The sequence below is a fragment of the Anolis sagrei genome, chromosome 7, assembly GCF_037176765.1.
Source record: "Anolis sagrei isolate rAnoSag1 chromosome 7, rAnoSag1.mat, whole genome shotgun sequence".
Classification (NCBI taxonomy): Eukaryota; Metazoa; Chordata; class Lepidosauria; order Squamata; family Dactyloidae; genus Anolis; species Anolis sagrei.
In genome coordinates, this window is record NC_090027.1 from 39,680,537 (window position 1) to 39,695,311 (window position 14,775).

The following is a 14,775-nucleotide window of genomic DNA, read 5'->3' on the forward strand; positions in this document are numbered from 1 at the left end:
AACAATATAGCGGGATTTATAGAATCCTAGAATCAAAGAGTTGGAAGAGACCTCCTGGGCCATCCAGTTCAAACCCATTCTGCCAAGAAGCAGGAATATTGCATTCAAATCACCCCTGACAGATTGCCATCCAGCCTCTGCTTAAAAGCCTCCAAAGAAGGAGCCTCCACCACACTCCAGGGCAGAGAGTTCCGCTGCTGAACGGCTCTCACAGTCAGGAAGTTCTTCCTAATGTTCAGATGGAATCTCCTTTCTTGTAGTCTGAAGTCCTAGTCTCCAGGGAAGCAGAAAACAAGCTTGCTCCTTCCTCCCTGTGGCTTCCTCTCACATATTTATACATGGCTATCATATCTCCTCTCAGCCTTCTCTTCTTCAGGCTGAACATGCCCAGCTCCTTAAGCCGCTCCTCATAGGGCTTGTTCTCCAGATCCTTAATCATTTTAGTCGCCCTCCTCTGGACACATTCCAGCTTGTCAATATCTCTCTTGAATTGTGGTGCCCAGAATTGGACACAATATTCCAGGTGTGGTCTAACCAAAGCAGAATAGAGCATGGGGAGCAGGACTTCCCTAGATCTAGACACTATGCTCCTCTTGATGCAGGCCAAAATCCCATTGGCTTTTTTTGCCGCCACATCACATTCCTGGCTCATGTTTAACTTGTTGTCCACAAGGACTCCAAGATCTTTTTCACACGTACTGCTCTCGAGTCAGGCCTTGTCCCCCATTCTGTATCTTTGCATTTCGTTTTTCCTGCAAAAATGGAGTATCTTGCATTTGTCCCTGTTGAACTTCATTTTGTTAGTTTTGGCCCTTCATCTCTCTAATCTGTCAAGATCGTTTTGAGTCCTGTTCCTGTCCTCTGGAGTCTTGGCTCTCCCTCCCAATTTGGTGTCGTCTGCAAACTTGATGATCATGCCTTCTAGCCCTTCATCTAAGTCATTAATAAAGATGTTGAACAGGACGGGGCCCAGGACGGAACCCTGCGGCACTCCACTCGTCACTTCTTTCCAAGATGAAGAGGAAGTTTGATTCAATTTCATCATTGGTGGAGTTCAGAAAAATAAAATAAAACGAGGGAGGTGTAGGAAAATGCGGGGAGTCAAAGGAGCCAAAGGAACCATACAATTAAGATGCAAGGTGTTTGTATAGGAATACAAGTATATATTATTCTTTTTTAATTATATATATAGAAATATATCAAAATATAATATAATAATATAATATATTCTGTGATTATATGATATTATTATATAATGTATAATATGAATTATATATATATATATTAGAATATAGAATACAATAACATCAATATTATAGTATATAATATATTGTATAGTATAGAATATATATTAGAATATAGAATATATAGAATTATGTCCAATATAATATTGTATAATGTATAATCTGAATATATATTAGAACATAATATCAATAATATAATATTATATTGTATAACATATTGTATAAGCTAGAATATATATATATATATGCAATAGAATATGGAATATAGGGAATTATATCAATTAGATAAGATAAAAAGGAAAAACACCAATAAAATAAAAATTAAAGCGCAGAAAGCATTGGCGGGGGGAGAATAAAAAGTGATTTCTTCCTTTCAGTGCTTTTATACCTATTGTGTGTGTATACACACACACACACGTGCATATCTACACGTGTGTGTGTGTGTGGGTGTGTGTGGGTGTGTGTGTGTATATATATATATATATATATATATATATAGCACGAAAGTGCTGGCTTCCTCCAGTAGTTAGTTAATTGGAAGGATTACTGCACAGCAAAATTTAGAAGATATCAACTCATCTAAGAATATCTGCGCATATATATATATATATATATATATATATATATATATATAAATCTGTTAGGTTGGTTCAACCGGACAGCAAAACTCCACAACCCCCCAACGAAACTGTACCAAAATTCCCATGCCCATAACACAACCCACAAGGTACAAACGTATCTACTCAAAATGAAAAACAACACAACAACACACTCACAAAACGGCAAAACAACTGAGCATGCGCATTGGTGCCCAGCCGCAAGTTCCCTGGCGCGCGCACACAATCTTCTGGCCAACGTTCCCTCTGCGGAAGCCATGCCCACTCCAAGCCCTGCCGCGCCGCTTCCCGCACAAACCCCCCCCCGCGCCGCACACACACACACAACCCCATGCTCCATCACTCCCCCCGCCACACACACACGCGCAACCCCACTCCCCCCCGCTGCCGCACACACACACGCAACCCCACGCTCCATCACTCGCCTGCCCCAATCTTACCTCCTTTTACTTCACGCCACCTCCAAACCCCACCCCGCCCCTTCCCACCCTGTCAAAATCCAGGAAAGACAGGAAGGAAGGAAAGAAGGAAGAAAGAGAAAGGGAGATAAAGAAAAGGGGGAAGGAAGGAAAGTTAGAGAAAGAAGGAAGAAGAAAAGGAAAGATGGAAGGAAAGAAAGGAGAGAGACAGCAGAAGAGAAAGAAAAAGGGGGAAGGAAGGAAAGAGGTAGAGAAGGAAGAAATGAGAGACAGAGGGAGGGAAAGAAAAAGGGGGAAGGAAGGAAGGAGAGAAGGAAAGGAAAAAGGGAATAAAGGAAGGAAAGAGGGAGTGAAGGAAGGGCGAAGATGTAGAGAAAGAGGGAGGGAAGGAAAGAAGGAAAGAGAGAAGGAAGACAAGAGACCAGAAGAGAAAGAAAAAGGGGGAAGGAAAGAAGGAGAGAAGGAAAGAAAAAAGGGAATGAAGGAAGGAAAGAGGGAGTGAAGGAAGGGGGAAGATGTAGAGAAAGAGGGAGGGAAGGGAAGAAGGAAAGAGAGAAGGAAGAAAAGAGACCAGAAGAGAAAGAAAAAGGGGGAAGGAAAGAAGGAGAGAAGGAAAGAAAAAAGGGAAGGAAAGAAGGAAAGAGGGAGTGAAGGAAGGGGGAAGATGTAGAGAAAGAGGGAGGGAAGGAAAGAAGGAAAGAGAGAAGGAAGAAAAGAGACCAGAAGAGAAAGAAAAAGGGGGAAGGAAGGAAAGAGATAGAGAAGGAAGAGGAGAAGGAAAGATGGGAGGGAAGGAAGGAAGGAGGGAAAGGAGGAGAGAAAGAGGGAAGGTTGGCCATAGCAACGCGTGGCGGGTAAAGGTTGTTATTTCTATTATTATGATGATGCTATTATTATTCCTATGAGACCCTTTTAGGGGGAATGGGAGAGGTGTCAGGTCCCAGAGGCAATGCATTGCATTATTGTTATTGTTATGATGGTGGTGAAATAAAAGGAAATAAAAAGAGAAAGAAGGAAGCAAACAGGGAGGGAAGAAAGGCAAAGGAAGAAAGGGGGAGGGAATGAAGGAAAGAGAGAAGGATGAAACCAAGTAGTGAAAGAAAGAAAGAGGTAGAGAAGGAAGAAAGGAGAGAAAGGGGGAGGAAAAGGGGGAAGGAATAGGTCTCTTTCATAATAGTCCAGATATCTACCTCAACTTTGATAAGTTTTACTATAGGCCACAGCAACGCGTGGCAGGGCACAGCTAATATATATATATATATATATATATATATATATATATATACACCGTATATTCCGGCATATAAGATGACTGGGTGTATAAGACGACCCCCAACTTTTCCAGTTAAAATATAGAGTTAAGATGATTCCCATGCATAAGACTACACCCGCATATAAGACGACCCCTGACTTTTGATAAGATTTTCTTGGGTTAAAAAGTAGTCTTATACGCCAGAATATACTGTGTGTGTGTGTGTGTGTGTGTGTGTGTGTGTGTGTATGTGACTATTTTATTTTATTTACCACTGGGTATGGTAAAGATGGTTAGGCTTCTGGCCTAAATTTGAGACTGCTTTTGCTGCTATTAGTCCTGGGTTTAGACTTATTACATGCCACGTTCACTATCATCCTAGTCATTGTGGTGTGAAAAGAGTAAGAGTGCCGCTAACCACGTACAGACTGCTGTCTCCCCCCCCCCCCTTTAAAAAAATATTCATGGTTTAAGGGGTGCATTAAAAATGAATGAGATGAGGAATGAATGCAGTTTGGAACGACTTTAACAACTATGTGTCAATGCTATGGAATCAAGGGAACATTAGTTTTCAGAAGTTTTTAGCCTCTGCCAAAGACTGCAAACTACAACTCCCAGGGTGGCATAGCATTGAGCCCTGGCAGTTAAAGTGGCATCAAGCTGCACTGATTTTACAGTGTAGATACATCCAAGTAGAAACAAGGCAGACAGAATTATTGCGGGCAGAAGTTTTAAGGTTGTGTAGGGTCTGTTTAGGGTTGTTTGGTTCCAGTTTTGCCCATTTGATGCATTTTAAAGGCTGTTCAGGGCCAGTTTTACCCATTTGGTGTCCTTTTATGGTTGTTCGGGGCCTATTTAGGATTGTCTGGGGTCAGTTTTGCCCAGTTAGTGCCCTTTAAAGCTTGTTCAGGGCCTACTCAGGGCCAGTTTTGCCCATTTGGTGTCTTCTTAGGGCTGTTCTGGGCCTCTTTAGGGTTGTTCAGAGCCGGTTTCACCTATTTGGTTCCTTTTTATGATTGTTCAGGACCTATTTAGGGTTGTTCAGGGCCAGTTTTTGACAATTTGGTGCCTTTTAAAGGCTGTTCAGGGCTTGTTTAGGGTTGTTTGGGCCCTGTTTTGCCCATTTGGTGCCCTTTAAAGGTTGTTTACAAGCAGTAAACAATGCACATTTTCAACACAGTACCTACAACATTTCTTAAAGAGATGTGATCGGATTCCATGCACCCGCCATTGTGGATGTTTCTCATCAGCCAATACTGATTGGCTCTTGTTTGCCTTTTGCTAAGTCCAGGTATCTGATAATTGATCAATTAAGGATAATGCACAGCACAGTAGCCTACAGATTGACTTTCTGTAGCTGTAGAGAGGTAAAGGACATTTTGCAACAAACATAATTCAGTAACCGCCTTGAGGGATAACCAGGAAAATCACCTTGTTATATCAACTCACTGGAAGTGAGTTTGTATGCCTCGCTTCCAGTATGTTACAGAGATAATCAAATTGACTGTTCCCAGCCTTGTATTTCAGTACTATCAGTCAAGGTCTTTGCCCATCATCTGCTGTGAATGCACTGCATACTGTTGGGACTCATCAGTTCTGTATGTGGCCTGTCCATCTCATTGAGTTGATCTGTGCAGGCTTGCCATGTGTAACAACAGGAAAATGGCATTGTCTCCAGCTACAGGTAAAGTTTCTATGGGAGCAAGAAGGTGGTCTAGTGTGGGATCTGCACTTTTTCTCTCTCAAGAGAATTCACAGGATGAACAATGGTAAAAACAATACAATAGTGCAGCCTGGAAAGGTAAAATTGTCTCGCCCTCTCTTGTCATATGGTATGCGTGTCATTAAGGAAAACGCACGAAGCGGCTCCTATTCAGCCTATTTTTCAAGCCCTAAAAATCAGGAGTGACGGATATAGCATGCAAATCATGGTAGGCAAATTCCAAGGCAGCTGTTCCATGTCGCTGAATAAAAACAGCAACATGCAAGTCAGCTTCGAAAATAAAGAAGACAATAAATTCAGGTGGTAGGACCTAAGATAAATAAGTGCCATATTTAGCCCAGCAGTGTATTCCCAGATGACACTCGAAAGCATAATATGGCCTCAAACTAGAAACTACTACTTTTGAAAGTTTATTTTAAAGCTAGCCTGGATACCCAACAATGCCTGAGTTAGATGATTTGTAATATCTATTAGTATTACACATCATGAGTGGATTCCCCCTCAAACTGCACCACTGTTCAAAGTTGGCCATATTGGGAATGTGTGCCAAGTTTGGTCCAGATCCATCATCGATTGGGTTCATAGTGATTTCTGGATGTAGGTGGACTACAACTCTCAAAATCATGGACCAATCCTTCACAAACCCCCCAATATTTAAAAATGGTTATGTTGGCTATGAGTGCCATGTTTGGTTTAGATCTTTCATTGGTTGGGTTCACAGTGTTCTTTGATTGCGGGTGAACTACAATTCCCAAAATCATGGGTCACCCCCCCCCCCAAAAAACCCAACAACCCTTCAGTATTCAAAAATTCTTATGTTGGGAATGCATGCCAAGTTTGGTCCAGATCCATTGTCATTTGGGTTCACAGTGTTCTTTGATTGTGGATGAACAATACTCAACATCATGGGTCAATTCCCAAACTCCACCAGTATTATAAGTTGGTTATGTTGAGTATGTGTGCCAAATGTGATCCTGATTCATCAATGGTTGGATTCATAGTGCTCTTTGATTGTGGAGAAACTACAACATCCAACACTATTGGTCATTTTATCTCCAAACTATGCCAGCATTCGAAGTTGGTCATGATGGGTACATGTGCCAAGTTTGGTCCAGATCCATCATCAGCTGGATTCAGAGTGTCATCTGGATATGGGTGAACTATAACTCCCAGAATCCAGGGTCAATCCTCCCCAAACCACTCCAGTATTTTCTGTTTTTCATGGGGAGTCTGTGTGCCTAGTGTGGTCCAGATTCATTGTTGACGAGAGTTACAGTGCTCTCTGGAAATTGGGGCTATTTTGGAAAATGTATACATACATACATACATACACATATACGTGCAAACTTTGACTTTTCATACATAGATTAGATAGATAGACAGACAGACTGACTAATTGGTTGCCTTATTTACCTTGAAAAGGTAATATGTTTATTTATATCCTCCAATATTTCCAAATATGACATACAAGTTAGGGGTGCATCTACACAGTAGAATTAGCACAGTTTGACATCACTTTAACTGCCATGCCTCAACACTATAAGATCCTGGGTGTTGTAGTTTTCAAAGACCTTTTCTGCCCAAGTGTGCCGGCCAAACTACAACTTCCAGATTTCCATCACATTGTGCCATGGCAGCCAAAGTAGTGTCAAACCGCATTAATTCTACAGTGTAGATGCACCTAGAAGAGTCTGCAGCAGTTTGCTCCTATTGAGATGAATGCAAACTCCTTTTGGCACTGTGGACTCCCTTTGCAGCCACTGAGGACAAAGGAAGGAAGTGGGAAAAGAAGCAAAAAACAAGAATGTGTTACACTCATCTGAAAAATTAGGATAATAATAGGATTAATTGGGTATCTCCCTGCCAAATAAGAACAGTTGCAATGCTGCATGGTAACTTCACAAAAACAAATGGACCACAAACACTGGAAATGGCATAAACCCCAAACCAAACAACACATCAAAACCATTAGTAACATGAATCAAAACATTAATGTTGTAGTTATGTTGTTGCAAAAGCTGTGAATTGTAGTCCTTGTTTACAGGCAAACTTCAATCTGGAAGTAACAATATTTCCAAATTTATTTAAGAATTGACTTCATTGATTCAGTAAGTCTCTTATAATTCAGTAAAGCCATGGAAACGTGAAAGGAGATAATGAAGATGTTGAAATGGGGATTTCCCATCATTAATCAGAATGGAGATTGGAGTCGAGAAGGACTGCTAAAAAGGCAAATGAATGGGTCTTATTTATTTATTTACTGTATGTGTATACTGCCTTTCTCAGCAAATCGGCAACTCAAGGCGGTTTCCAACAAATCAGTATACATAAAAACATAATACCAATTAAAACAATAAAGAGTATAAAACACCACAATAGCAATAAAAACAACATCATTGGCATCTCCTCGTTATCAAGCATTGTCCAGTTCCATTGTCAAGTCAATTCGATTTCCTATATTAGCTACTCTGCATTTCTAAACGCTTGCTCAAACAGCCATGTTTTAATTTGCCTCCGAAACATTAAGAGGGAGGGGGCAGATCTGATTTCCTTAGGCAGGGTGTTCCAAAGCCAAGGGGCCACCACTGAGAAGGCCCTGTCTCTCGTCCCCACCAAACTTACTTGTGACGAAGACGGGACCGGGAGCAGGGCCTCCCCAGACGATCTTAAGGTCCTCGATGGTTCATAAGGGGAGATACTTTTGGACAGGTAAGTTGGGCCAGAACCGTTGAGGGCTTTATAGGCCAAAACCAGCCCTTTGAATTGGGCCTGGTAGCAAACCGGCAGCCAGTGGAGCTGGCGCAACAAGGGGGTTGTATGCTCCCTGAGCACCGCTCCTGTCTTAGAGCAAATCAAAGCCCAAACTCTTCCCTTGAAGGCAAGATGATTAAACCGAGGCTGTCATACTTTTGCCATATCATGATATGATCAAACTGAAGTGATGATAATGTTTGGAAAGATAAAAGGCAATAAGAGGATGACGGTGTTCCAGGTAGATGGACTCAATCAAGAATGGCACAACCCTGATCCTTTCCCATAGGGTTTCCATAGGCTGAATCTACTTTTCCCTATAATATTATGATGGTGATGGGTTTTAGAGTGAGTTACATTATTAGTGTTGTCCAGGCATGGGTAAACTTCAGCCCTCCAGGTGTTTTGGACTTCAACTCCCACAATTCCTAACAGCCAGTAGGCTGTTAGGAATTGTGGGAGTTGAAGTCCAAAACACCTGGAGGGCTGAAGTTTGCCCATGCTTGATGTAGACATTTGAACTCATATAATTCGGCTTCTTCCTCTGAAATACATCTCTGAGCACATATTATTTCTTGGTGGTCTCCCATCCAAATACTATCCATCACTAGACCTGCTTAGCTTCCAAGATCAGACTGGATTTTGTGCTTTGAGGGCATTTAGATTTCCTGCTTGGAACTGGTATATAGATATGACAGAAGCTGGTATATTGATACGTATTCATGCACTATTCGATGAAATTTCCACTGAAAACTCAATTTTTCTTTCTTTTTTTTCTCTCTCCTGCATTGGCAGTGTAAAAACTCACTTCACTGCCATAACAAAAAAGATTTGGAAAAACTTTAAAATGCTAGATCGTTCGAGATATGTTTTGATATGATACGTGTGCGTATATATGATAGATTCCCTAATACTATTTGTTTAATTTTATTTTCTCTCTTTTTCTTTTCCTTTCCTCCTCTTGATCCCCTGAAAAGGCCTTTTCATCACCATGCAAATTGCATCTAAACAGACTTCAAAGGATTTACATGTACACAAATCCTGGGGAAGACCATTTTGGAGGCATTGCCGAAAATTGCAGAGGGGAAAGGAAAAAACAGGGCTGTTTCCGCCTGGCTCAGAATCAAACTTGGTTAGGATGCAACTTTGCGGATGCTTCATTCCTGGATGGGAAGCTCATGAAGACTGGTCATCCCAAGCATCCAGCTGAATTTGGTGGGATTTAAGGCCTTGTTGATCATGGAAACTGGTAAGAGTTGCTGATGATGCTCCCATGACAAAAGCAGAATAATAATAATAATAATAATAATAATAATACAGTAGACTATTTATTTATCGTGTCAGGGGCAACCAGACCATTGTATTACATTTCTAACGTAACAAAACAAACAGATTAAAAAGGCACAAAGCGTGCAAACTTGGTAGTTGATTAAATGTCCTTTGACCAGTATCTGACCACTTGGAGTGCCACTGGTGTTGCCGCAAGGAGGTCCTCCATTGTGCATGTGGCAGGGCTCAGGTTACATTGCAGTAGGTGGTCAGTGGTTTGCTCTTCTCCACACTCGCATGTTGTGGATTCCACTTTGTGGCCCCATTTCTTAAGATTTGCTCTGCATCTCGTGGTGCCAGAGCACAATCTGTTCAGCGCCTTCAGTCTTCTGTGTGCCCAGGGGGAAGTCTCTCATTTGGTATCAGCCATTGGTTGAGGTTCTGGGTTTGAGCCTGCTGCTTTTGGACTCTTGCTTGCTGAGGTGTTCCGGCGAGGGTCTCTGTAGATCTTAGAAAACTATTTCTTGATTTAAGTTGTTTACGTGCTGGCTGATACCCAAACAAGGGATGAGCTGGAGATGTCTCTGCCTTGGTCCTTTCACTATTGGCTGCTACTTCCAGGCGGATGACAGGTGGTGCAATACCAGCTAAACAGTGTAATTTCTCCAGTGGTGTAGGGCGCAGACACCCCGTGATAATGCGGCATATCTCATTAAGAGCAATACCCACTGTTTTAGCATGGTGAGATGTGTTCCACACTGGGCATGCATACTCAGCAGCAGAGTAGCATAGCGCAAGGGCAGATGTCTTCACTGTGTCTGGTTGTGATCCCCAGGTTGTGCCAGTCAGCTTTCGTATGATATTGTTTCTAGCACCCACTTTTTGCTTGATGTTCAGGCAGTGCTTCTTGTAGGTCAGAGCACGGTCCAGAGCGACTCCCTTGTATTTGGGTGCGTTGCAATGCTCCAGTGGGATTCCTTCCCAGGTGATCCACTAGTTATAATTATAAAAAGCTTGAGCAACTATAGCTGGTTTTAATCCATATCATATTGCAGAGACTATCTCTTGCCTTGAAATCACATGCCTGGGATCATCTCACAGTGATAAATCCATTTATATCTAATGATTTCACCTCTTGTAACATTATCCGAGTCTTTTCCCATGGCATCACAAAGAGGCATTTAAGTGATGTCAAACTGCATTAATTCTACCGTGTAAATGCCCTCTGAATCTTAGATTATTTGGTGGTGAAATGTCCACCCAAACCTAGAAAGTCCTACACAGAAGTGACTTGAGCATTTGATGATTGGATGATGATGGATTATTATTATTATTTTGTCCTAGCTGCTTATTTAATTTTTGAAAAGAACTACAGCCCAAAACTTCCTCACTCAACACGCATCAGCCTGCATTGATCTCTGCAAACAAAACCCACCAAAAAAGGCCTACATTTGGAAAGGGAGGCCAGGATTCAATGAGATCAAAGGGTTGCCCAGAATTGGGGAAGGAAGGAATGTTTGTTTTAGCTCAGGAAATATGTTTTCGAAAGGATTAAGCAGAACATTAGGCCCCAGCTGTAACATTTGACTAAAAGGTGTCTCTGTCAGCCCCGTATTGCTTTCCGCAGGTGCAGATTCCTTCCAAGGGCCAAACTCAAACAGATGGATTGAAAGGACAACTAAATTACCGTGTGTACTTGAGTATAAGCCGACCCGAATATAAGCCAAGGCACCTAATTTTACCACAAAAAACTGGGAAAACGGATTGACTCGAGTATAAGTCGAGGGTGGGAAATGCAGCAGCTAATGGTAAATTCCAAAATAAAAATAGATACCAATAAAATTGCATTAATTGAGGCATCGGTAGGTTAAATGTTTTTGAATAAAACTGTAAGTTAAGTTAAGACTGTCCTCTGATTAAAGCATTATTCTAACCTTCTTAGTGTAAATGTGTTTACATATCCTTCCAATAATATAGAGTAAAATAATAAATGTAATAATAACAATAATAAAGAATAAAATAATAAATGTAATAAAAATAGAGTAAAATGATTAATGTAATAATAATAATAATAATAATAATAATGATAATAGAGTAAAATAATAAAAAAAACCTTGACTTCAGTATAAGCCAAGGGAGACTTTTTAGCATAAAAAGAGGACAGAAAAACTAGGCTTGTACTCGAGTATATACAGTATTTTAGGTGGATGGAGAGGCAGGGTTGAAACCAAGACATAGGCATCAATGGCCAATCGAAAGGCACAGCTCAGAAATATCCCATCTTCTTTCTGGATGCTGCATCTGCACTGTGGAATGAATGCAGTTTGATAGCGCTATAAATGCCAGAGCTCAATGTTATGGGATCCTGGGAGTTGTAGTTTGCAAAAGGCCTTGTCAAACTATATTGCAAAGCTGAACTCCTTCCAGGATTTTGCCCCAACTATAGAAGAACTTTAGAAGAGCTATCCAAAGTGCTGAACTTAATTTGGAGGTTGGGTTCCACTATATCAGTGTTTCTCAACCATCCTAATGTTGCAACCCTTCAATACAGTTCCTCGTGTTGTGGTGACCCCCAACCATAATATTATTTTTGTTGCTACTTCAAAACTGTAATTTTGCTGCTGTTATGAATCATAATGTAAATATCTGATATGCAGGATATATTTTCATTCACTGGACCGAATTTGGCACAAATACCCGATACACCCAAATTTGAATACTGGTGGGGTTGGGGAGGATTGATTTTGTCATTTGGGAGTTGTAGTTGCTGGGATTTATAGTTCAACTACAATCAAAGAGCATTGTGACCTCCACCAATGATAGAATTGAACCAAACTTGGCACGCACAACTTCCATGACCAACAGAAAATACTGGAAGGGTTTGGTCGGCATTGAGCTTGAGTTTTGGAGTTGTAGTTCACCTACATCCAGAGGGCACTGTGGACTCAAGCAATGATGGATCTGGACCAAAATTGGCACCAATATTCAGTATGCCCAAATGTCAACACTGGTGGAGTTTGGGGAAAATAGACCTTGACATTTGGAAGTTTGTAGTTGCTGAGATTTATAGTTCACCTACAATCAAAGAGCATTCTGAACTCCACTAACGATAGAATTGGGCCAAACTTCCCACACAGAACCCCCATGACCAGGCCCGTAGCCAGGATTTTGATTCAGGGGGTGCTGAGTTTGATTTGGGCGGGGGGCTGAGGATGTACCCTGGTAAACCTTTTGTATTGTTATCCCAATACCCTCAATACCCTTGGGCCCTCTAGTTGTTTTGGACTTCAACTCTTACAATTCCTAACAGCCTCAGGCTCCTTCCTATTCCCCCCTCAGCCACTTAAGCAGAAAACAAAAGGGAAAAGGGAAGGGAAGGGGCCGGAGGCTATTAGGAATTGTGGGAACTGAAGTCCAAAACACCTAAGTTTGCCTAAGTTTGATCTTGACCAACCTTTTAAAACCTCTCCATTTTCTAGCCTTTCCGGCAGTTCTTGAAGAAGGTGTTAAGAATCATAGAATCATAGAATCAAAGAGTTGGAAGAGACCTCATGGGCCATCCAGTCCAACCCCATTCTGCCAAGAAGCAGGAATTGCATTCAAATCACCCCTGACAGATGGCCATCCAACCTCTGCTTAAAAGCTTCCAAAGAAGGAGCCTCCACCACACTCCGGGGCAGAGAGTTCCACTGCTGAACGGCTCTCACAGTCAGGAAGTTCTTCCTCATGTTCAGATGGAATCTCCTCTCTTGTAGTTTGAAGCCATTGTTCCGCGTCCTAGTCTCCAAGGAAGCAGAAAACAAGCTTGCTCCCTCCTGTACAAACAGGATAAAAAGATTAATAAAGGAAAGGAGGTAAGAAAAAGAGAGGGAAGGAGAAAAGGAAGACAGAAAGGTAGGTCGGAAACAGAAGAACGGAAGAGAAGAAAAAGGGAGAAAGAAAGTGAGATAGGAAACAGAGAGGGAAGGAATTCATAAAGTGTGGCAGAGTGTTGTTGAAGGCTTTCATGGCCACCTTGATTAGTGGGGTTTGAACCCACTGTACCCACTCGATGACTTTAGGGGAGTTTCACTCTCTCAGCCTCAGAGGAAGACAAAGGCCAATTGCCTTTGAAAATTCTGAGGGGGTCACCTTAGGGTCATCCTGAGTCTGAAATAACCCAAAGGTACAGAACAACAAGAACAACAGACTATAGTGTGGGCATCCAACAGTTTGAGGGACCATAAACTGGCTCACTGCTTTTATTCATTCATTCATTCATTTATCTATTTAATATATTTGTATACCGCCCTTCTCAGCCCTCAGGCGACTCAGGGCAGTTTACAGAGGCAATGATTTGATGCCCAAGAACATCATAAAACATTTAAAACATTAATACATAGTATAGAGCCAAACAAAAGTAATAAAAACATAAAACATTTGCGTCTTCTAATTTAAAACATTATCCTTCTCATTGTTCCAAGTTCCTATATCTTTTATTTTGCATTTTCAAATGCTTGCTCAAACAGCCAGGTCTTGACTCTTTTCCAGAGTGTTAAGAGGGAGGGGACCAATCTAATGTCCCTAGGAAGGGTGTTCCATAGCTGAGGGGCCACCATTGAGAAGGCCCTGTCTCTTGTCCCTGACAAGTGTAATTGTGACACAGGCGGGATCGAGAGCAGGGCCTCCCCAGATGGTCCTAGTAGGTTCATAAGTTTAAATGTTTGAGGACCCCTGACATACACTGTGGAATGAATGCAGTTTGGCACCACTTGAACTGCCATGACTCGATGCTCTGGGATCCTGGGAGTTGTAGTTTGGGGAGGCACCAGCCCTTTTTGTCAGAGAAAGCTAAATACCTTGTGAAACTACATCTCCCAGGATCCCATAGCATTGAGCCATGGCATTTCAAGTGGGGTCAAACTGCATTCATTCTGCAGTGGAGATGTCAAAGTTTCTTGTAGCAAAACCAGAAAGCAGGGTTTGAATAGCAGCAACGGGATCAAAAGGACTAAATTCACATGTTTTATGTAATTATGATGTTGTTTATTGTTCGCATTTTCAGTTTGTGTATTCGGTTTTACTTTGTTGTAATTTGTTGTTTGGGCTTGGCCTCATATAAACCACTCTGAGACTCCATCAGGGAGTTGGTGGAGGGGTATAAATAAAGATTATTATTATTATTATTATTATTATTATTATTATTATTTTGCCAAAAAAGCATGGATGTTTGTGCCAAATCAAGCTCATGTTTGGTCTTGGGTTGCTCTTTGTCAGGACCAGGCTTGATCTGTGGGTTCCTCGTCTGACCAGGGACTCAGATTTGGGAAATTCTGCCCTTCTTTTGCAAAACCCCTTCCCTTTTTTATGTCCACCCCATTCATGCTCCTTCCCTTTCCTTAGTCCCTGCAGATTATGGCAAACGCGTCTATCAAGGAGTCCGGGTGAAGCACACGGTGAAGGACCTTTTGGCCGAAAAGCAGTCAAGGCAGACGGGCTCCTCTCGGATGAACGTAAGTTG

At 41.6% G+C, this 14,775-nt stretch overlaps 1 protein-coding gene across 1 annotated transcript in view; it reads left to right on the plus strand.

Moving 5' to 3' along the window:
* Positions 1-7,933: 7,933 nt before the first annotated feature.
* The window catches only part of POU2AF2 (POU class 2 homeobox associating factor 2), a 20,601-nt gene continuing 13,759 nt past the window's right edge, over positions 7,934-14,775 (plus strand). The window contains exons 1-2 of the mRNA XM_067470868.1: positions 7,934-7,964; positions 14,568-14,767. Of these exons, the coding sequence (XP_067326969.1) occupies positions 7,934-7,964; positions 14,568-14,767 (231 nt within the window). The remainder of the gene's footprint in view (positions 7,965-14,567; positions 14,768-14,775) is intronic.